Genomic DNA, 22,453 nt, shown 5'->3' on the forward strand with positions numbered 1-22,453 from the left:
ACATGGCCATCCACCACAACCCTCAACAACAAAGGCAGCCATCAACTAGCTACCAACAACAGAGGGTCAACAACGACAGGGGAATGCGGAACTACACATACCCGGCGCCTCCACCATGTAAAGTTCTCTAGCCTCTACTCCTCTGTAGAGGTAAAAGAAACTTACGAAAACTTTCACCAAACAAAAACTTACTTCAAAGGGGAAAAAAAAAATGTAGCTAGGGCAGAGTACTCTCTAAATGGAGGACCTCTAGGATCGTGGAATAAGTGAACACCAGTGCAGTATAGTACTATGATTTAATAAGTCTAATTAAATGTGCACACATAAAATAAGTACATAAAATAAAGAGTTAATAAAGAGTAAATAATTGTTACACAGCGATATAATAATAATTGAGAATAGCAAAACACAAATACAATTGAAATGATATTATTGAATATTTACACCCTATGTTTTGAGTTTGTTATCGGTATAATGATATAAAATGAAATATTTCTCTTGACACTTAAATGTATTAAAAATATAAATTGTAACCACTTGCAATGTCCTATCCTATCCTAAATTAAAACCGAAATTTACATACAAGTTAGTTCATCCCTCTGATATTATAAATAAACTAAACAAACATTTAAAATACGTGTTTAACACCCTAATTTTCAATTATTTACACAAGTTTGAAATTGTCTCCTTTTTACACGTCTATATTTATAGTCCAACTAACAGGTTAATTTATCCGGATTCATTTTGAATCATATATTATCAAACTTCTAAATTGCTCTTGTTTTGGTAGACCTCTTTTACTTTAATTGAGGGTTAGTATTTATATGAATTTTAAAGTAACTCTCCTTAATTTGCCCTATTTTTATATATTTACTTTATCTTTCTTACAGTAAAGTTTATTTATTTCATTTATATATATATATTTTGTTATATCTTAAAGGAGTTTTCCTCACATTTAATTTGTGCACACTAGGACCAAATGAGTGAAGATATTTTGACATACCACAAGACGAGGCAGTTGGGCGACGATTGAAGGGTTCCCCGGGGCGTTCCTTAGGTGCGGGCGTACACTCCGGGGTTGCTCGCTCGGGACACAAGGGTTGATCGAAGCGCAGTCCTTCCTCTCGTCGTCGGTCGCTCGTCCTGGGCCGTCCTCTTCGGGTCCTCGCTTTGGTCCTTGGTAGCGTGGTAGTGTCCTGGTGGCCTTGGGTCTTGAAGAAAAGTCGTGGGGTTGTGGTGTCCTCGTGGTCTCGAGTCTGGTCGGGATCTTAACAGGCGCTTCAGACTAACCCGCTAAGTCACTGTCCCTACTCGATCCGGGACTTCCGACGGTTTCTTCTTTGAAGTTCTACTTCCTCAGACCTCTCCAAGACTGATTAACAATTTTCGTCTCCAAGACCTCCTTTCCCTCCTTCGATGTTTGGTTCTTCCCCCGATGTCTTCGGGAAACGCCTACCCTCCAATCATCGGTGGAATATCTCCGATCATCGTCCTCATTGGCCTCTCCCCTCATGTCCAGCCTCCAGAGGGCGTGGTGCTGACCGTAAGTAAAACAATTTCTCTATGCATGTATAATTTCTTGGAATCGATGGGAACAATATTGTTTCTCGTCGATTGTTCCCATCGGTTACAATTTCTTCTACGATGCATTCCAGATCGAAATTCAATCTATGCCTGGCTTGTTCTCAGCCAGGTCTTTGCCCATGAGAACGTGACTTGAACCTGAGATCTTGCGATCATCTTTACTTTTTATTTCTATGAGGGGTCAGCGAACGTTTTCTATTGTTCGTAAAGAGAAATAATTTAATAAATTAAATTTAAAATTTCCATATGTTTATAGGTCTCAAAGTTTCAATGTAATCCTTATGGAAGCAGTATTTGACACAATAACAAAGACACATGATCAGCTGTTGACTTTTGAATGCAGTAGATAAATAAATAGCTGATAGCATTATTCCACAGATATTAGAACATAAACGGTGGTATGGATCATAAATATAATCAAATGAAGACACTAGCTTGAGGTCCGTGACGTAGGAAGTGGTGAAGGAAGTAGTAAAGGTGAGCAGTCTGGAGTGTATAAACTGTTTAAGACGATTAGATTAAGGTATCTACATTCCTAAAATTCTATGGGACGGGAGGAAAACAGGTCCGCGATGTACAAAGTGGTGAAGAAAGTAGTCAAGGCGAGCTGCCTGGAGTGTGGGATCTGTTCATGACCAATAGATTAAGGTATTTGCATTCCAATAATGCTAAGGGAAGGGAGGTAAACAGGTCCGTGACGTAGGAAGTGATGAAGGAAGCAGTAAAAGCGAGTTTTTCGGAGGGTGGGAACTGTTTATGACGATTAGATTAAGGATCTTGGTATCTACAACAGGGTGTCCACAGAAATTTTGTCATAAATTTCCCTGACTTTCCATGACTATCTATGACCATTAACCATTGATTTCCATGACTCACGAACTTAACTCAAAAATTATAAAATACCGTACACACACGAATAATACTGCCTAGACAAGTTATTTCACAGAAAATATTGAAATATATATTAACAGATAACAATGGAGTACAATAGGTACAACAATGAACTAATACAAGCTCAAAACCCATAAACTAAGACAACTGTATAAATTGAAATTGTTGTACATTTGTGAAAAATTTGGAAAAATGCTACAATAGTCGCGGTTACGGCTGACTAGAGCATTGAAAGGTCCCCTGAAATCCATCCATCATTGGGCATTTCCATGACTTTCCATGACTTTTTGCCTATTTCCATGACTTTCAATGACCATAATTTTTTTTCATGACTATCCCTGACTTTCCAGAATGAGGACACCCTGTACAATCTTAAAATGCTATGGGAAGAGAGGGAAACAGGTCTGCGACGTGAGAAGAGGTGAAGGAAGAAGTAAGGTGAGCAGTGTGGAGTTTGGGAACTGGTAGCAGTTAGATTAATGTATCTGCAATGCTGAAATGCTATGAGAAGGGATGGAAGCATGTCCACGACATAGAAAATGGTGAAAGAAGTAGTAAAGGCTAGCAGTGCGGAGTGTGGGCAATGTTTGTGGCAATTAGATTAACGTATCGAAAATACTAAAATGCTATGGAAAGTGATGAAAACAGGTCCACGATGTAGGAAGTGGCCTAGGAATTAGTAAAGAATGAACATATTATGAGAACCGTCTGTAGCAGTTAGATTAATGTATCTTCAATCCTAAAATGCTATGAGAAGGGAAGGAAACAGGCCCCACGACGTAGGAAGTGGTGAAGGAAGTAGTAAAGGCTGGCATTGCAGAGTGAGGGAACCGTTTGGGCAGTTAGATAAATGTATCTAATACTTAAATGCTATGAGAAGGGAAGGAAACAGGTCTATGACGTAGGAAATGGTGAAGGAAGTAGTAAGGCTTGCAGTGCAGAGTGTGGGAACTGTCTTTGGCAATTACATTAATGTATCTGCAATCCTAAAATGCTATGGGAAGAGAGGGAAACAGGTCCACGACGTAGGGGGTGTTGAAGGAAGTAGTAAAGGTGGGCAGTGTTGAGTGTGGGAATGGATTAATGTGTCTGCAATGCTAAAATGCTATGGGAAGAGACTGTAGACTGTAGGTTAAAATTAATATGAAGCACGAATCGTTACATATTTCGATACGTATTCAATCGTTTACAATAGAAATTTACAACTGAGTTGACAACAGCTGAGTTTTACTCCATAGAGGCTAAAAACGAATTTTATTCCCTAAAGAGTAAAAGCTACTTTAGACCCGCAACGCATGCATCAATGACGACTGTTTTTACTGCAGTATGACAAAAACAATATAATATGAACCCTTGATGACTCCGCTCAATTTTGTGGATGCATCTGCGAACGCCACCTAGTGAAGTGTTTATTGAGTTGAAATAAACTGTAAAATACTCACAAAGATCCAAACTATGCACTGGCTGAACTGAAACTTAGTAATAATTGTTTCTTTAAGTATTTACAAAATCATTTTGAAAATCCCTAAATTAGTATTTTTCAAATGCGGTTTTAACTTATAAATAATAATTATAAATTATTTTTGCTCCACCCACTGCAAGCTCTGATATGTTAAGAGCACAACGAGCAGACAATCATTGGAAACAAATTAGTTTTAGAATGTTGAGAGCTTGTACCGGGCATGTTCAAGAGGTTACCTGAGGCGAGTGCCGTGTGGGCCAAGCGCCAGGTGGGGTGAGCGAAGCGTGGACTACCTGACTATTGAGACAGTTTTGACAGGGAACCAGATAAATCAAGTGTACACTTATACTTGTCAAATTATCCATATGGTGGTGCATCTGCGTCCATATATGTAAACTTTTGAAACTGTTTTTAAGCTTAGTGTTTTAAGAGCGTTGTTATACCTAATAATAATAGCATTAAAGTTTGCTAATAACCTAACCATACCAAACCTAACCTAACCTAACCAAACCTAACCAAACCAAACCTAACAGCTGGCTCTCCGAACTTGTACATGTGCCGCGAGGGGTCTGACTTAGGGGAGGTACAAATGAGGCATTTAGTTCAAAATTCCTCTGTGAACAGCGCTGTAGTAGAGAGCACTTTGGCAATGAAGGTTTACTAATCGCAAAAATAGTTCTGTTCATAAAATAAAATTATAAATGCCTAAAATTCAATTTTATTAATGTTTAATTATAAAATTTAACTATCATAACCTAACCGAACTAACCAAACTTGCTGATAAAGAAATAATATAACAAAAGTTTATAGTAATCGGAAAAATAATTCTGTTTATAAAATAAAACTAGAAATTGCTCAGTTAAAATTTTATAATGACTTAATAATAAAATTAAACTGTAATAACCAAACCAAACCAACCAAACTTGCTGAAAATAAAAAAATCTTGAACAAAAAGTTAATGCTACCGGCGGGATTCGAACCTGGGACCTGCAGTATATCAGCCCGATACGCTATCCATTAGACCACCGAAGCCGATGGCTATCGACCGTTTTGTTACGGTAATGGCGTTCCCTCAGCTAATAAGAAGCCCTCAGCTGTCTTCGTAGCCTCTTCTATACCTCCCCTGAGTAAATACCTGCCGCGAGGGACCCGAATAAGTGACCACCACGCAGAGTTGGGATAAGGCCTACCAACCACAGAGAGATGTATTAACCCCAACGATATACAACACTCTTTAATACTTCTGCTTCATTGAGCAGACCCTTACCAATCAGAACCTTTATGGCCTCGGCGCTCGTCCTACTCGGCGCTCGCAATACACCGTTCAGGAACATTAGCATGTTTAGCCGCCATCTTGAATTGACCGGGTAGAACCCTCTTAATATATTTTTAATCATTTTATATATAATAGCATAAATTGATATAGGCTACCTACGATAATCATGAAAATCCACATTACTGAGGAACTGAGAACTGAGGTAAAAAGGGGACGCCCACGAAGAGGTAGCTCATCACTGAATATTGTTTTTAAATGGCTTTAAATAACTAGTAACATTGCTCTAAGTTTGGTAGCTCTATCTTTGTTATCTATATCCATATATATATCTATATACCGTACTTATTTAATACGCAAGCAAGTTTTTTGTGACAATTACTCCTCCAAAACTACTGTACCGATTGACATGTTTTTGGTGTCATTGGAAAGAGCGTACGGTAACGTGAAGTTGTGCAGGAAACTTTCTTTTTAGGGTAAAAGATTTTTTAGGATTTTTTGAGAGGATAGCAGGCTTACCTGAATGGGAAAGAGTCCAAACTGGCACAGGAAACACAAAACAAAACTTTACACTATATACACAAACACCCCATACGTCGTGGACCTGTTTCCCTCTCTTCCCATAGCATTTTAGGATTGCAGATACATTAATGTAATTGCCAAAGACAGTTCCCACAATCTGAACTGCAAGCCTTACTACTTCCTTCACCATTTCCTACGTCATAGACCTGTTTCCTTCCCTTCTCATAGTATTTAAGTATTAGATACATTTATCTAACTGCCCAAACGGTTCCCTCACTCTGCAATGCCAGCCTTTACTACTTACACTATATGTGTATATAGTGTAAAGTTTTGTTTTGTGTTTCCTGTGCCAGTTTGGACTCTTTCCCATTCAGGTAAGCCTGCTATCCTCTCAAAAAATCCTAAAAAATCTAGGCCCTTGTGCTCTATGCTACACCCTTTTTAGGGAAATAATTAGAGAGTGAGGCCCTGGGGCCCTTTAAAGTTTTGTATTTCTCCATAAGATTAGCATGGGAAACAAACATTGTCATGAAACTCATGAAGTAAACTCATAAACTCATAGAGTAAGTTAGGCCTACCAACATAGGCTACTCCAAACTTGAGGAGTATGTTTTATCTATGGTAATACTTAGCAATTGCTCGAATTCGAGCAACAGGGACACTAGTACTTATTTAATACGCAAGCAAGTTTTTAGTGACAATTACTCCTCCGAAACTACTGAAACGATTGACATGTTTTTGGTCTCACTGGAAAGAGCGTAACGTGAAATTTTGCAGGAAACTTTCTTTTTAGGGAAGTAATTAGAGAGTGATGTTGAGATTTAGTAATATATCTCTAATCATGTTTCTACAAGTCTGTGATTAATATTAATTAATGTTTAATAACAGATGATTTGTTAGTCTTTAAGTTGAATTTGAATAAACAACATCATTCAGGTTTTTGTTAAAATAACTTTTTATAGTTTTCTAGTTAGTGATAATTTGTAGATTTTTGGAATATTCAACATGGTAGCAGAGAGTGGTTCAAATTCACTAACTAATTTCATGTTTGTCTTGTGTCAATGTTAATTTATTTTGCAAAAGTCAAAATTAAATATTTGTGTTGTTTGTAAACCTCTTCAAGATTATTTGTTAGGAAATATAAATAAATAATGGAGTTTACCAAACTGCAAGTAGGACTTTTTTATGGCAAAAATTGGTCAACTTGGAAATATAAAATATGCATACTTCTAAGAAGCATACCAAAAGCGTTGGATGTTGTGGAGGGGAATCTGCAAATGCCCAAGGAGCTGAATCCAGGAGCAACAGAACAGGAGAAGGCTAGGTATGATTTAAATGTAGCTAATTTTACCAAGGCTGACAGCATGGCACTGATAGTTATGACAACAAACATGACGGAGGAAACTTTACAAAAAGTTATGCGTTTTTCAAAGGCTAGGGAAGTATGGCTAGAACTTCATAAGCGGTACGATGGTGTCTCAGAGGACAAAGCTTACAATATTTGTTTGGAATTCTTTAGCTACAAAAGAGATTCCACTGATGACATATCCAGCCATTTGTCAAAGCTCAAAAACCTATGGAATGACTTAAAGCTAGAAATTAGTAAAGACACTTAAAGTAACTGTGACTTACCTGAATTATTTCTAATTTGCAAAATTCTTACTGGATGAGTTTTTTCTCATTTAAGTCTAGTTGGATGTTAATGGGGAAATCTGAGAGAACCATTGACACACTTACTACACAGCTTTGTGCATATGAAAAAGCATTGAATGCCAGAAATTTGCAAAACTGTAGTGAGGCTTTAGTGGTAAAATCTGGAAGAAAGATTAATGACCATGCCTTGAGTAAGAATTCAGGAGTAAAGGACAGTAAACAAAATAAAAGCTTAGTTTGCCATTATTGTAAGCAATCAGGTCATAAAGTTAGGCAAGTTAGTCTTCTGCGCCAACTAGCAAAATTTTCAAACAAAGATGTACTTCTTACTGCTTACTACGGTGTACTTTATCCACACATGATATATGCAGTTGCACTATGGGGAGGTGAAAGCACAAGAACCCATTTCCTTTTTCGCCTTCAAAGGAGAGCTATCAGAATAATTCACGGCCTTCCCTACAAACAAACTTGTAGAGCTGTATTTAAATCATCCGCAATTCTAACTTTTCCCTGTATTTACATTCTAGAAGTCCTCACTTTTCTGAAGTCAAATTATTCTCATTTCCACACCACAACCACCCACTCATATCTGCTTCGCAATACTTTCAATCTGAGAATTCTAGCCCATTCAACCACATTCTTTGAAAGACATCTAAACTATAATGCCATCAAACTGTTCAATGCTCTCCCACTTCAAATCAAGTCCACATCAGATCCGGGATGCTTCAAAAGGCACTTGAGGTCATTTCTCGTGGGTAAAGGCTACTACAGTGTCCGCACCTTTCTCGCTGACGGACAGTCCTAATGAATTTTAATTATTTTAAAAGTTAGTTAATAGTTATTTTTAGTAAATTTGACTTGGCTAATGCATTTGTAATGTTAATCTAGCTAAATAAATCAGTTATTGAGTTATTGAATGTAATAAGTGGAAAGCTGATGGTAGGCCAGCCAAACCTTCCAATCAGATATCTAACTTTAGCAAATCAAAGGGAGGAGATTCTGGGAAGAACATGGGTCTCATGACATTCAGTGAAGTAAATTTTACTGAAGGCTCTAATGAAAATTGCTGGTATGTAGATAACGGAGCAACTAATCTTGTAACTTTTAAAGTAGATTTATTTCAGACCTTTGAGCCCTTTGTAGACAGTCGAGTGATGAAGACAGCAAATGGAGAGTCAATCTGTGCTCTAGGGAAAGGTACTGTAGAGGTGGAAGCAGCAGTAAATGAAAAGTGGATGAAACATAAACTTCTTGATGTCTGGTATGTACCTAGTATTAAGAAAAACCTATTTTCTGTGCTTGCCACTCAAGATTTGCATCTCAAGAGTGAGTTCATTTCAAGAACTGAAAGTTGTTTTTTGAAAGTTGATGGTGAGGTAAAACTGTTTGGTTCACGCACCAGGAGAGGAGGTTTGTACAAGCTAGCATTGAGAGTAATCAAACCACTGAACTCCATTCAAGTCAACAAACTAACATCAGATGAGAGCTTGTTGCAGATCTATCATGAACGTTTAGGACACCAAAATAATCGTCATGTGAAAGCTACAATTGAACGAGAACTTGGAGTAAAGCTGAAACTGGACAGTGAGTTGTGTGAAGGATGTATTTTTGGTAAAAGTCACAGGTTGAAGTTTGGTACTCGAGAACGAGCGACTAAGCCTGGTGAGCTGATTCACACAGATGTCTGTGGTCCATTTGTAAGTTCAGTATCAGGTTATCGATACTTTGTACTGTTTAAAGATGATTTCTCTAGATACAGACAGGTGTATTTCATGAAGCAGAAGTCAGAAGTACCAGAGAAACTTAAGCAGTTTTTTGCTGAAAGTAAGACTACAGGAGTGATTGTAAAGGAAATATTACGGTAAGTGACAACGGTGGTGAGTTTGATAGTGGTATTGTGAGACAAATATTACAGCATTATGGGATTAAGCATAGGTTAACAATGCCATACACGCCTGAGCAAAACGGCTGTAGTGAGCGAGACAACCGGACATTGGTCGAGACTGCACGAGCAATGATGCACGCCCATGAGACAATACCAGAAATGTTATGGGCTGAAATGGTCAACACAGCGGCCTACATTTTAAACCGAACTGGTCCATCAAGTGTACAAGGGATATCTCCTATTGAGCTGTGGTCAAGAAAGAAGCCAGTATAAAGAATCCAAGGATTATAGGATGCAATTGTTATGCACATGTTCCTAAACCTAAACGGAAAAAGATGGAAAAGAAGTCAGTAAAAGGGATCTTAATTGGTTATGATGATAACGATGGATATCGAATTTGGTGTAAGCAAAATAACTCTTTGATTAGATCGAGAGATGTAATTTTTCATGAAGAACCATTGTTTCAGAGACCCTTGTAACAGTTACCAAACGATGAACCATCAAAACCTCAAGAAGAAAATACTTCAGAAGAAGTAGGAACTGGGGAAAATATCGTTGGACTGGATTCTGAGGAAGAATCAGAAAGAGAAGAAAGTCCAAAATACGAATTGCGAAAGCGTGAAGACATCAAAGCTCCCAAGAGACTGGAAGACTATGTAATGTTTGTGATATGTCATATGAGTGACATACATGAACCGCAAAATTACTATGAGGAAATACAATCTCAAGAAAATGAAAATTGGAAAAGAGCAATGGATGATGAAATGAATTCGCTAAGCACTAATAAAACTTGGGTATTGGAAAAGTTACCTGATGGTAAGAAATGTATACCTTGCAAGTGGGTATATAAGGTTAAAACTAATCCTGATGGTTCAGTCGATAGGTTCAAAGCAAGGCTGGTGATCAAGGGGTACTCACAACAGAAAGGAGTGGTCTATTTTGAGACATTTAGTCCTGTGGCTAGACTGGGAACAGTAAGAGCACTGTTAAGTACTGCAGCTAATGAGAAAATGTCACTGAAACAGTTTGATGTTTCTACAGCCTTCCTTTATAGAGACCTAGAAGAGACAGTATATATGAAGCAGCCGGAGGGATACGATGATGGTTCAGGAAGAGTATGCCGTTTAATAAGGAGTTTGTATGGTCTCAAACAAGCTCCTCGGTGTTGGAACAAAAGAATTGGCAACTTCCTGATTCAACTTGGCTTAAATAAGAGTGAAGCAGATCCCTGTTTGTTCATCAAGAAAGAGGGTGTAAAGAAGCTTCTGCTTGCACTCTATGTGGACGATGGGCTGGTTGCATCAACGGATCCTGAAATGCTCGAAGACTTCATGAAAGACTTGAAACAAGAGTTTAAAATAGTAGAAAAACCGGCATCTTACTTTCTTGGGCTAGAAATAAAGCAAGAAGAAGTTGGATCTATAAGAATTAACCAGGAGGGATATACCAAAAGAATTCTGAAACGATTCGGCATGGAAGACTGTAAACCGGCAATGAACCCTATCATAAAGGATACAACAGTAGGGAAAGTAGACCTTGAAGAAAAAGTGAAATCTAAAGAATTCCCCTACAGAAAATGTGTTGGAGCATGTATGTATCTGGTGACTGGAACTCGTCCTGATATTGCTTTTGCTGTGGGGAAAGCATCACAGTCATTAGAGAACCCTTCATATGAAGACTGGATTAAAGTTAAAAGGATACTAAGATATTTGAAAGGTACAATTAATTGGTCTTTGGAATATTAATCAAATCATAAATCAGGACTGCTAGAATGTTACAGTGATGCTGATCATGCTGGGGACAATAGCAGTGGACGTTCGACAACTGGGGTTGTTTGCATGTATAGTGGAGGAGCTATAACATGGTTCAGTCAGAAACAATCATCTGTAGCTATTTCAAGTACAGACGCTGAAATTGTTGCTGCAAGTGACGCTTGTAGGGAAATATCTTGGCTTGTTAGATTGCTAAAGGATATAATTAATCTAAAGCAGTTGCCAATCCTGAATATAGACAACATAGCAGCAATACGCCTAGCTGAAAACCCTGAGAATCATAGAAGAACGAAACATATTCAGACTAGACACTTCTTTGTGAGAGAAATGGTTTCAGAAGGCAAACTGGCCGTTAAGCATATGCCAGCAGAATTTCAGTTAGCAGACTGTTTGACCAAACCACAGCACAGACCACGTCTGAAGACCGTGTGTGAAGCTATGGGATTGAAATAAACTTTTGAAACAGTTATAAACATGAGGGAAAGTGTTGAGATTTAGTAATATATCTCTAATCATTTTTCTACAAGTCTGTGATTAATATTAATTAATGTTTAATAACAGACGATTTGTTAGTCTTTAAGTTGAATTTGAATAAACAACATTATTCAGGTTTTTGTTAAAATAACTTTTTATAGTTTTCTAGTTAGTGATAATTTGTAGATTCTCGGAATATTCAACAAGTGAGGCCCTGCGGACCTTTAAAGTTTCATATTTCTCCATAAGATTAACATGGAAAACAAACATTTTTATGAAACTCCAGCTGTTGTCAGAAATGCTGTTCTGCTATTTATTTTAATCTGTTTACAAGGAGAATTGTTTCTTGGTGCCATGTGGTCAATGAATTATACTTTTGCATATATTTTAAATGCAATAAACGATCTATATAATTAATACGCGAACATAAAGTTTGTCGGTTGAACTCCTACGCGGGAGGCAGTGGCGTTGCTTGGTTAAATTCCAGGGGGGGGGGAGAAGCCTCAAATTTCCCAACTGCTTAGCATAGATTTCCCAACAATTTTTTTTTTTGGAAATCAAGTTCTGTACTATTTTTAAAAATCTACAAATTATTATACTATACTGCAGTAACATTCAATTCAGTATTTATAAACTTGCATTAACAAAACATAGCTAGTTTTACATATATACAAAATTACTCAATTTCTAAAACTTCTACCAATTCATAATGAAATTTTATGACTTCAAAAAGCTAGAACAAGTAATGTTTCAAATCCAAAAAACTTTGCAAACCATTGTGGTAGCAGACGTAGCAGTGTAAAATTTTAGGGATATAAAATAAGCCTCAGAGTACAAATTAGTATAGAAAAAATATTGTATAAAAAAATAATGAAATTAAAATACTTTTAGAAGTTAAGATCAACATTTTAACTTACAACTAGGGTAGGCCTAAACAAGTTTGTAATGATGAAATATTAATATCAGTGTTGTGAATAATATTATTCTAGTCTATAGAAAAGAATAAACCTAAAATAAGACTCGTATAAAATAAAAACGTCCAACTTGGTTGATAATAAACTTATACATACAATAAAAATGTTAACCTTCATCTTCATGAAACTAGAACTTAGACAAAAATCTAACTTAGAGTGAAAGTCAAACATCAAATTTTAGGTTATGTTTTGTCCACGTAGATCTGTTTCAGAGTGATTAGTTGATTCATTTGTAAATCCTTAATTAGGAATGATAAATAACTTGTGTAGATTTTTTAAAAATATTCAGAGATTACATATTTCACTTAGGTTATTAAAAAATAAGAGTTTTAGAGGTAATACCGATACACAAAACCTATCTGTTATTTTAATCTGCTTATTAGCAAGTACTCCGGTCAGCCTGCTCCAAATACCGCAAAAAAAGGTAAAATAGTTATTTGTGCAACTAGTGAGAAAAGTGAGCAATTGACTTACTCGAGAGAAATCCTTACTCACGAGCCGTAGGCGAGTGAGGAATGGTTTCTGGAGTGAGGCAATTGTACTTTGAACTCGAGTTGCACATTATACTTTTCCTACAGTTACCATAAAACAAATAAATTTGTGAAGAAACATAACCTATTTTTACACAAAAGTGAACTTTTAATATAACATTTAATGTGAAGTGACAAATACAACAGTACAGCAGCTGACCAGCTGATTTACAGCCAGTGCTGCCAACGTATTTCGCGCGCATACGACGTTGCCTGCAGGTTACGCGCTCACTATTTCGTGCCTTCACGTTGCAAATCTGGAGTGAGACAAAGTAATTAGAGCGAAGTGATGAGAGTGAGAGAAGTGATGAGCGAATTGGCCACTTTGCTTTCTCAAATCAGTGAGAGAACATGTACATTGTTAGGTAACTGTAGGAAAAATATATTTCATGTGACTGACGGGAAAAATATTTTTGAATTTCTTGTAAACACTAACAAACAACATAATTGAACAGAAGAGCTACATTGCTTGCACTTTCAAAATTCAAACTCGCAGTCTCGCAGACGAATCATTCAGGATCATCAACACAGGACAGGATCAAATTAGCCCACATACGTCCAATAAGGAACAAAATTTCTCGTAAACGAAATTCCAACAAGCTATACCGCTAATTGATTATTGATTTCTTAAAATAACGCGTGTTTAGCCATGGTTTAGCCTTGTTTAATCAAAGTTAAATGAAATCAAAGAAGCGTCAAGTTTATTTGTCCAAGTCAAAGAAATTTTTATCTTTGATGGATTTTTGCAAATATTTAAATTTTGTTTAGTTTAAAAATATATTTTTCTTGTATCTGACTTCCCAACTGTCCCAACTCGTAGCAAGCAAATTCCCAACTTTTCTCTTTCCCAGATTCTAGGGGGGGGGAGGCTCCCCCCCCTACCCCCCCCCCCCCCAAGGCGACGCCCCTGGCGGGAGGGACGATGGCTAACATATCTTGTAGTGTCATCGTTCGCCGCTAGAACCGCTAGGTTGAAAAAATGTAAATACATTTTATAATTTTTAGTTATAAAATTAACTTTTTAATTATAAAATAAATTCGTAATTATAAAATTAATTTTAAAAAGTTTTATTATAAAATTAAACTGTCATAACCTAACCTAACCAACCAAACTTGCTGATTATATATAAAATATATAAGATAAAAATCAAATGAATGTTTACTTATAACTGTTAATTATAAAATTAATTTTAAAATTTAGTAGGCCTACTATAAAATTAAACTGTCATAACCTAACCTAACCAACCAAACTTGCTGATAATTTAAAAAAAATATAAGATAAAAATCGAATAAAGGTTTACTATTTAAAAAAAATATAAGATAAAAATCGAATAAAAGTTTACTATTAAAAAAAAAGTTCTGTTCATAAATAAAGTTATAAATGCATCAAATTCTAACAAAAGATGTACAGTTAAGAAGTAGTCGCATTCAGAGCAAAATCTTTGACAAAAAGTTAATGTCCCCGGCTGGTTTTGAACTGGGGACCTCCTGAACACCAGTCCGAAAAACTATGCCACGAACGCCGCTGCAATCACATTGTCTCGTAGATGAGTGAACGAAGTGAACGAATCTATGTATCGTGTATAGCGGAGTCGGAGAAAAGTTGTCCGCTGGAGTATGTGTGTGTGTGTGTTCGCACCTAAAACTCAAGAACCGTTGCACTTATAGCGTTCAAATTTTGCACAAATAGTTATGACACCAGTGTAAAGACACCATTAAAATTCTAGACGATTCCGCTTAGTAGTACTTATAAAATACTTAAAAAACATTTTTAAATTTGTCCCATAAGAATAACATTAGGAGCTACCTTCTTCTTCTTTTTATTTGTTTACGATTTGCGACCAACAATTTTGTTGTCTACTTAAGACAGAGAGAACGACTTTTACTCTAAGCTCTTTCATTCATGGAGTAAACAGTTTGGCGTCTATGAATATATATCATTATAATTTCACAGCTTTCAGAATAATGTTATTTAAGCTAATTAAATTTCACAACTTTCATAATAATAAATTAAATTTAACAATATTAGTCGGCAGTTATATACCGTTTATGTTCAGTATTAAAATTTCGCCTTTTAATTAAAAGTATATAGGTATGTATGTATTTAGAACAAAGCACCTTTTTACATTATTGAATTTAATGTTGGCATTGAATATTAAATATTAAAAAATGTTGGTATATTTTTATATTAAAATGCTATGCGAAGGGGGGGGGACAGGTCCCCGACGTAGAGAGTAGTAAAGAAAGCGGAAAGGTGAGCAGTGAAAAGAAAGGAGTACAGAAACCCTTTATGACTGTTAAATTAACGTATCTGTAATACTTAAATGCTATGGAAAGATAGGGAAACAGGTCTACGATGTAGGAAGTAGTGAAGGAAATAGTGAAGGAAGTAGTCAAGGCGAGCGCTGTGGAGTGTGGGGGGCCTTTATGACAGTTAGAATAATGTATCTGCAATTCTAAAAATGCTATGGGAAGGGAGAGAAACAGGTCCACGATGTAGGAAGTGGTGAAGGAAGTAGTCAAAGTGAGCAGTTCGGAGTGTGGGAAGCCTTTGTGACAATTAGAATAATGTATCTGTAATTCTAAAAATGCTATGGGAAGGGAGGGAAACAGGTCCACTGCACTTGCCTGACTGCAGGAAGTGGTGAAGGAAGTAGTCAAGGCGAGCATTCCGGAGTGTGGGAACCCTTTGTGGCAGTTAGATAAATGTATCTGCCATAATAAAATGCTATAGGAAGGGAGGGAATCAGGTCCACGACGTAAGAAGCGGTAAAGGAAGTAGTCAAGGCGAGCAGTCCGGAGTGTAGAAACCCTTTGTGGCAGTTAGATTAATATAACTGCAATTTTAAATTCCAATAGGAAGGGAAGGAAACAGGTCCACGACGTCGGAAGCGGTGATGAAAGTAGTCAAGGCGAGCAGTCCGGAGTGTAGAAACCCTTTGTGACAGTTAGATTAATATACCTGCAATACTAAAATGCTATAGGAAGGGAGGGAAACAGGTCCACGACGTAGGAAGTGGTAATGGAAGTAGTCGAGGCGAGAATTCTGGAGTGTAGAAACCCTTTGTGGCAGTTAGATTAGTGTAACTGCAATTCTAAAATGCTATGGGAAGGAAGGGAAACAGGTCCATGACGTAGGAAGCGGTGATGGAAGTAGTCAAGGCGAGCAGTCCGGAGTGTAGAAACCATTTGTGACAGTTAGATTACTATACCTGCAATACTAAAATGCTATAGGAAGGGAGGGAAACAGGTCCACGATGTAGGAAGTGGTAATGAAAGTAGTCAAGGTGAGCATTCTGGAGTGTAGAAACCCTTTGTGGCAGTTAGATTAGTGTAACTGCAATTCTAAAATGCTATGGGAAGGAAGGGAAACAGGTCCATGACGTAGGAAGCAGTGATGGAAGTAGTCAAGGCGAGCAGTCCGGAGTGTAGAAACCATTTGTGACAGTTAGATTACTATACCTGCAATACTAAAATGCTATAGGAAGGGAGGGAAACAGGTCCACGACGTAGGAAGTGGTAATGAAAGTAGTCAAGGTGAGCATTCTGGAGTGTAGAAACCCTTTGTGACAGTTAGATTAGTGTAACTGCAACTCGAAAATGGTATGGGAAGGGAGGGAAACAGGTCCACGACGTAGGAAGTGGTAATGGAAGTAGTCGAGGCGAGCAGTCCCGAGTGTAGAAACCCTTTGTGACAGTTAGATTAATATACCTGCAATACTAAAATGCTATAGGAAGGGAGGGAAACAGGTCCACGACGTAGGAAGTGGTAATGGAAGTAGTCGAGGTGAGCATTCTGGAGTGTAGAAACCCTTTGTGAAAGTTAGATTAGTGTAACTGCAATTCTAAAATGCTATCGGAAGGGAGGGAAACAGGTCCACGACGAAGGAAGCGGTGATGGAAGTAGTCAAGGCGAGCAGTCCGGAGTGTAGAAACCCTTTGTGACAGATTAATATACCTGCAATACTAAAATGCTATAGGAAGGGAGGGAAACAGGTCCACGACGTAGGAAGTGGAAATGGAAGTAGTCGAGGCGAGCATTCTGGAGTGTAAAAACCCTTTGTGATAGTTAGATTAATGTGACTGCAATTCTAAAATGCTATGGGAAGGGAGGGAAACAGGTCCACGACGTAGGAAGCGGTGAAGCATGTAGTCAAGGTGAGCAGTCCGGAGTGTGGGAACCCTTTGTGAAAGTTAAATTAATCTATTTGAAATTCTAAAATGCTCTAGGAAAGGAGGGAAACACGTCTACGGCGTAGGAAGTGGTGAAGGAAATAGTCGAGGCGAGCATTCCGGAGTGTAGAAACCCTTTGTGATAATTAGAATAATGTACAGTATCTGCAATTCTAAAAATGCTATGGGAAGGGAGGGAAACAGGTCCACGACTTAGGAAGTGGTGAAGGGAGTAGTCGAGGCGAGGAGTCCGGAGTGTGGGAACCCTTTGTTACAGTTAGATTAACGTATCTGCAATAATAAAATGCTATGAGAAGAGAGGGAAACAGGAAATACATTACGTATATTACCAATGACTTTGGTTATTTAATGGACGAGAAGTTAGGATTGTTGTTGACTGAGATTTGGTTTTTTTAAGAGGTTGGTCCAGCCTCTTTTAACCTCGCCCGTGCGTGGATCGTTTACAGCAAAGCAATTGGTGAGCCGGTACAGTACAAAGGTGAACTTTACTGATAAAATTTAGTGGCAGTGACCAGGATCCGAACTCACGACATCGCTGCCTTGGCCCCGAAGTTCGCGTGACGCTACCGACTTGAGTCACCGACTCACCATTATTTGCCCCGACTCATGGGTTGATTTGCCCATACAAATAACATTATTGTGTACACCAGTGACACCGGTAAGTGTGCTAGGTGTGGGTGGACTCTTTCATTATTGCGCTCATGTTCACTCATCCTGTTACGCGCAGAATAAGCGTACTACTAGTTACGGTAATCGTGTTGCCTCAAGATAGCCACGAGATATGACGTCACCACACCTTTAGCCATCGTCCCTCCCGTATGCCCCATTGAGATTTAGATTATAACTGGAGTCACTACTCTCTGGTTAAACGTTAGAGAAAAACGTGCCACTGTTTTGGCTGGTTTGTTTTTGGTGTTTCGTGTTGTTAGGTTGGCCGTGTGATCGGTTGGTGGGATGCTGTCAAATAATTCCAATTCATTCAAACCTAACCATACTATTTATTTGGGGTTATGTTATCCGTTATATCAGGGACTTGTATCAAAAGCTTATTTAAGTTATTGCACGTTAAAACCTCTGTATTTAAAGTTATTTTGAAACATTATAAATTGTTTTTGTTTGATAGTAAATAAATACTAACTTATTTACCTCTTTTAAAGCTATGTGGTGAAAATAGGCTAGTCAAGTTTCCTGGTTTGGAGATATTGGTTTAGGCCAATAGCCTAACGGCATTTGATTAAATAACGACCATCGGTTTATGATCTTGTTAAAATGGGTTGCTCTTGCTTGTAAAATAAACAAATAAACTTATATTGCAATCATAACGTTGAGTTGGCAGATTTTTGTTTACTATCATCAACAAAACAGGATGACGCCATCTTGATTTTGCCTCTCTAATTTGACAAGTCCCACCAACCCGATCACCTGGCCAACCTAACAAAACGAAACTCTGAAACAAAACCAGCAAAAACAGTGGTACGTTTTTGAAACACAGAGTGGTTACTCCAGTTATATTATTATAGCTCAGTGGTATGCCCATTCGCAATTGAAACAAATAAAATTGTGACAGAGAGGTTATGCAGAAAATCAGGCAGATTAAGATTAATGTAAACAAAATGTTATCGCTATAAAAAAATGACTGAAATTTGTAAACGTACTGGCGACAATGGGTAGTACCATGCAGACTAGGCCCTACATTCATTATCATTGACGAAGATCAAGATGGACTGGACAACCTAATGCTGCTATAAGTGGGAAACATTTGTTGAATACACTAAAAAACCAGATCAGCTTTTGAAAAATGATAAAATATTTACAAGAAATGTTGATTATATGGAACTGTTAGGTACGTAATCTATGAGTTGAGTCTTTTAAACTCATGGGAAATTATGACTTTTATTCGTTTTTAAATAACTACTTTACTTCTTTGCAATTGCTCGATTTCGAGCAACATCTTCACTAGTATAAAATTATAGTAATACATTAATAGACCTTCATTTAAATAATCAATAAGCACGATTGAGCCTTTGCCTATATGTTTCCTGGTAAGTGTGTTGTAACTGTTTCTTATAGTAGGCCTATACTAGGCTATAGTATCTTATAGTAAAACCAAACCGAATTATTCTTTTCTGCATTCTCACCCCGTAGTGAAGCACGGGCAGAGCAACTAGTTATTTTAAATACATAACCAATATAATTTCCCCCTTCCTATATAAAATCTATACTGTAACTGGCTGTTTAATCCGCTCTCTTTGCTCGGTCAATTAAAAAAACTTAAAATTGGATGGGGGGCCTAATTGTAAAATAAATCCCAAAAACGGCCTCTGGGGCCATAAAAGAAAAATCAGTCCCGGGTTGAGGTCTTAACATGAGGGAAGTAGCTTCAAATTTACCCTACAAAAATTTATCCTACAAAAATTTACCCTGCCGAGCTAGGTAGAGTGGGTGGGTTCATTTTGACCTAATTCCAGCAGCTCACTAATATTCAAACAATAAATAAAAATTTTCTTGATTAAAAATAGTTTTGAGCCATTTTAGCGAATTTCCCTATAGGGAAGTAGCTATTACCGTAGGTCTCATGGTAAGACCTAAGCCCGGGACCGATTTACTTTTTCATTTTGATGTCCCCAGAGGCCAAAAACACCATTCGTTCAAATTTTTATATCCGCACGATAACTTGAGTAATTTTTGTCCGATTTTGATAAAATTTGGTTTGAAGGTGTAAGGCGGGATAAACTTGGATGAGTTCGCGAACTAGCATGATCAGACTATGGGAACGGGGGTTTATGGGGGGTTTTATGGGGTAAAAATAGGTTTTTCCCATTTTTGACCCTAAAAACACAAAATTTAACAATTTCTTTTAAAACCATTTTGTAGAGCTTAAAAAAACAAATTTAGTATATTGAAGCATTATTATGCGCCTAATTGTTACGGAGAAAATTCAAAAACATTGTAATTTTAAAATTCTTATGTTATTCTTATGGAGAATAAGTCAACTGTTGTAGTTTGCTTGTTTATGAACATATTTTGATAAAAGTTGGAAAATACATTAATTTCTTACGAAACCACAGTACCTTTTAATATTCTACATAAAAAAAAAACTTTTTTACCCTCCCTGTTGCAGCAAACCTAAGCACTCATTAAACTAATTCTGTTTAAATAGGGAATAAATGTGATATTTTTAAGGAGACATTTTAGTTTAAATCCAATCAGGCAAATGGAAATTCGCTAAGTCTGCAGGTTTGCTGCGGCGGGGGTATTTTAGGGTAAGTCTAAACTGTTTAAATTGAAGTTTACAACAAGATAGTAACCAGATTCTGTGGTCCTTGAACAGCTAAGCCATCATTGTCTATGGTTATTAAAGGTTTAAGGCATTGACAAAATCAATTATATAAATGCAATTTTTATTCATATTTCTTTATTTATACAACTCAAGACCATTGTAAAAAAATAAATTCATAACTAAAAACTCCCAAAAAGTTTGTTTAAATACTGTTGTCGAAGATATCTCCCTTTTGCAATAATCAACATTGTTTGTCTTCAATACATTTTCTATAAAGAATATATTTAATATGACTACCAAAATACATCCTTTCCTTGTCGACCAAACCACAACACATTTCAAGGTCATTACTCTGACCTGGGGTGATTTGGTCTCTGTCAAGATTGTACCACAGAGGGTGTGGCTTTGAGAAGTTTGTCACAATAGTGTAGCTTTCACAAGGTTGTAAACGTAGGCTTTTATCCTTTGAACTCAACGTAATTTGAAAGTCATGACCATAGGCAACATCAGTATCTAACTTAACCTCATACACTGGGGATTCCTCCTTTCCAGTCCAATTTACTTTTACAGAACAACTGGCGTTGTAACTGATATCATTGTGATTAGACTGTAAGACAGGGTTTGAGGAAGACAAGAGCTCTTGTGCCTCCTTGAAATCAAGAGCGAGTTTCTGTTTACCACTGCATACAATGGAGAACAGCTCAATAGGACTACTCAATTGATTGGTTACGGTAATAGTAGAACTCAACAAATAGACCGCATCAACCCAGGCGTCACAAATAGGCACAACTTTCACTAGGAACTTTTCATGCTTCAAATGGTGAGCATTTTTGCTCTCTGTACAAATATACAAGCTTTTTGAAGGCTTGGCATTCATGTAGTGGTATTTGATGATTGCTTCAATGTTCTGTTCTCTATCTGGGTGATTTGCAAGCACTTCCTCTACAAGATCAATCATGTTCAATGAACACAACCTCATGAACTTCCCACAAGGGACTAAGAGTTTGGGATGAATATATTTTTCTGGTTGATATGAATGGGCCAGAACAAATTTTTGCTTCTGAACTGTAACAAAACATATTACGTAGTTAGGTAACTTTTGCTTTAAGCATAACAAAACTTTTTAAGTGCAAAAATGTTATTCATTATAACTAGAAATTTATCGAGTCTCAATACTGATACTGACACTGGTGCCTTGTCACACCCCTGGGTCTGTTTGAAAACAACTGGTATACACCCTCCATTCAGTATCAGGACTGGTTCACTGTAGCCTCAAAAGAACAGTGGAGGGGTATCCGACCTGTTGGGTTCGATAGAGGGGCCCTTTAGGAGCACTTTGGTTTAGTTGCCTACGGGCATTCGTTGAGACAGGAGGTCGATATTTGCGCCAAGTGTTTTTTTCATTGTGTCGTAACGCCAACATGGAGTGTACCGTTGACCAACTCTGCGAATTTTTGCTTTAAACTCAGAAATCCGCGTCTGAGACAATTGCCTTCATTAAACAAGCTTATGCGAATGATGCTTTAAGCCACACAAGTGTTTTGAGGGGTGCCAAATGTGGCAAAGTGGTGCAAAGTGGCACCAAAAGACGGAAGGCTGGGAACTCGTCGAAGGCGAACATCGCGTTGGACGCCGGACAATCACTCGAACTGAAGCTCACATCGTCAAAGTGAAAGTACACGTCTGACAGGTGTCTAACCATATCCCACACCAGTAAGAAGACCGGCCTTTCAAAGGGAACCGTCCACACTATAGTTACGGAGAATTTGGCAATGAGAAGAGTCTGCGTGAAGCTGGTGCCAAAAGTTCTGAGCTAGGAACAAAAAAAACTGTCAAGGGTGGAGATTTTACAAGATATCTTGGACTGAGTTCAGGAAGATTTAAATTTTCTGGACAACGTTAAATGACCTGGGTGTTCCAGTATGACCCGAAACAAAATATTCGAGATGAGGGCAACGG

The 22,453-nt window shown here is 37.5% G+C and overlaps 1 protein-coding gene across 3 annotated transcripts in view; it reads right to left on the minus strand.

The window, feature by feature from the left end:
- Positions 1-20,598: 20,598 nt before the first annotated feature.
- The window catches only part of LOC128983065 (uncharacterized), a 62,908-nt gene continuing 61,053 nt past the window's right edge, over positions 20,599-22,453 (minus strand). For all 3 annotated transcript variants that reach the window (XM_054402199.1, XM_054402201.1, XM_054402200.1), the window contains one exon: positions 20,599-21,559. In XM_054402199.1, coding sequence (XP_054258174.1) covers positions 20,736-21,559 — 824 coding nt within the window. In that variant the 3' untranslated portion in view covers positions 20,599-20,735. The remainder of the gene's footprint in view (positions 21,560-22,453) is intronic.

This window comes from Macrosteles quadrilineatus, unplaced genomic scaffold (genome assembly GCF_028750875.1).
Source record: "Macrosteles quadrilineatus isolate MER2022 unplaced genomic scaffold, UCM_ALF_1.0 Scaffold_1__1_contigs__length_201487025, whole genome shotgun sequence".
NCBI classification, from domain to species: Eukaryota; Metazoa; Arthropoda; class Insecta; order Hemiptera; family Cicadellidae; genus Macrosteles; species Macrosteles quadrilineatus.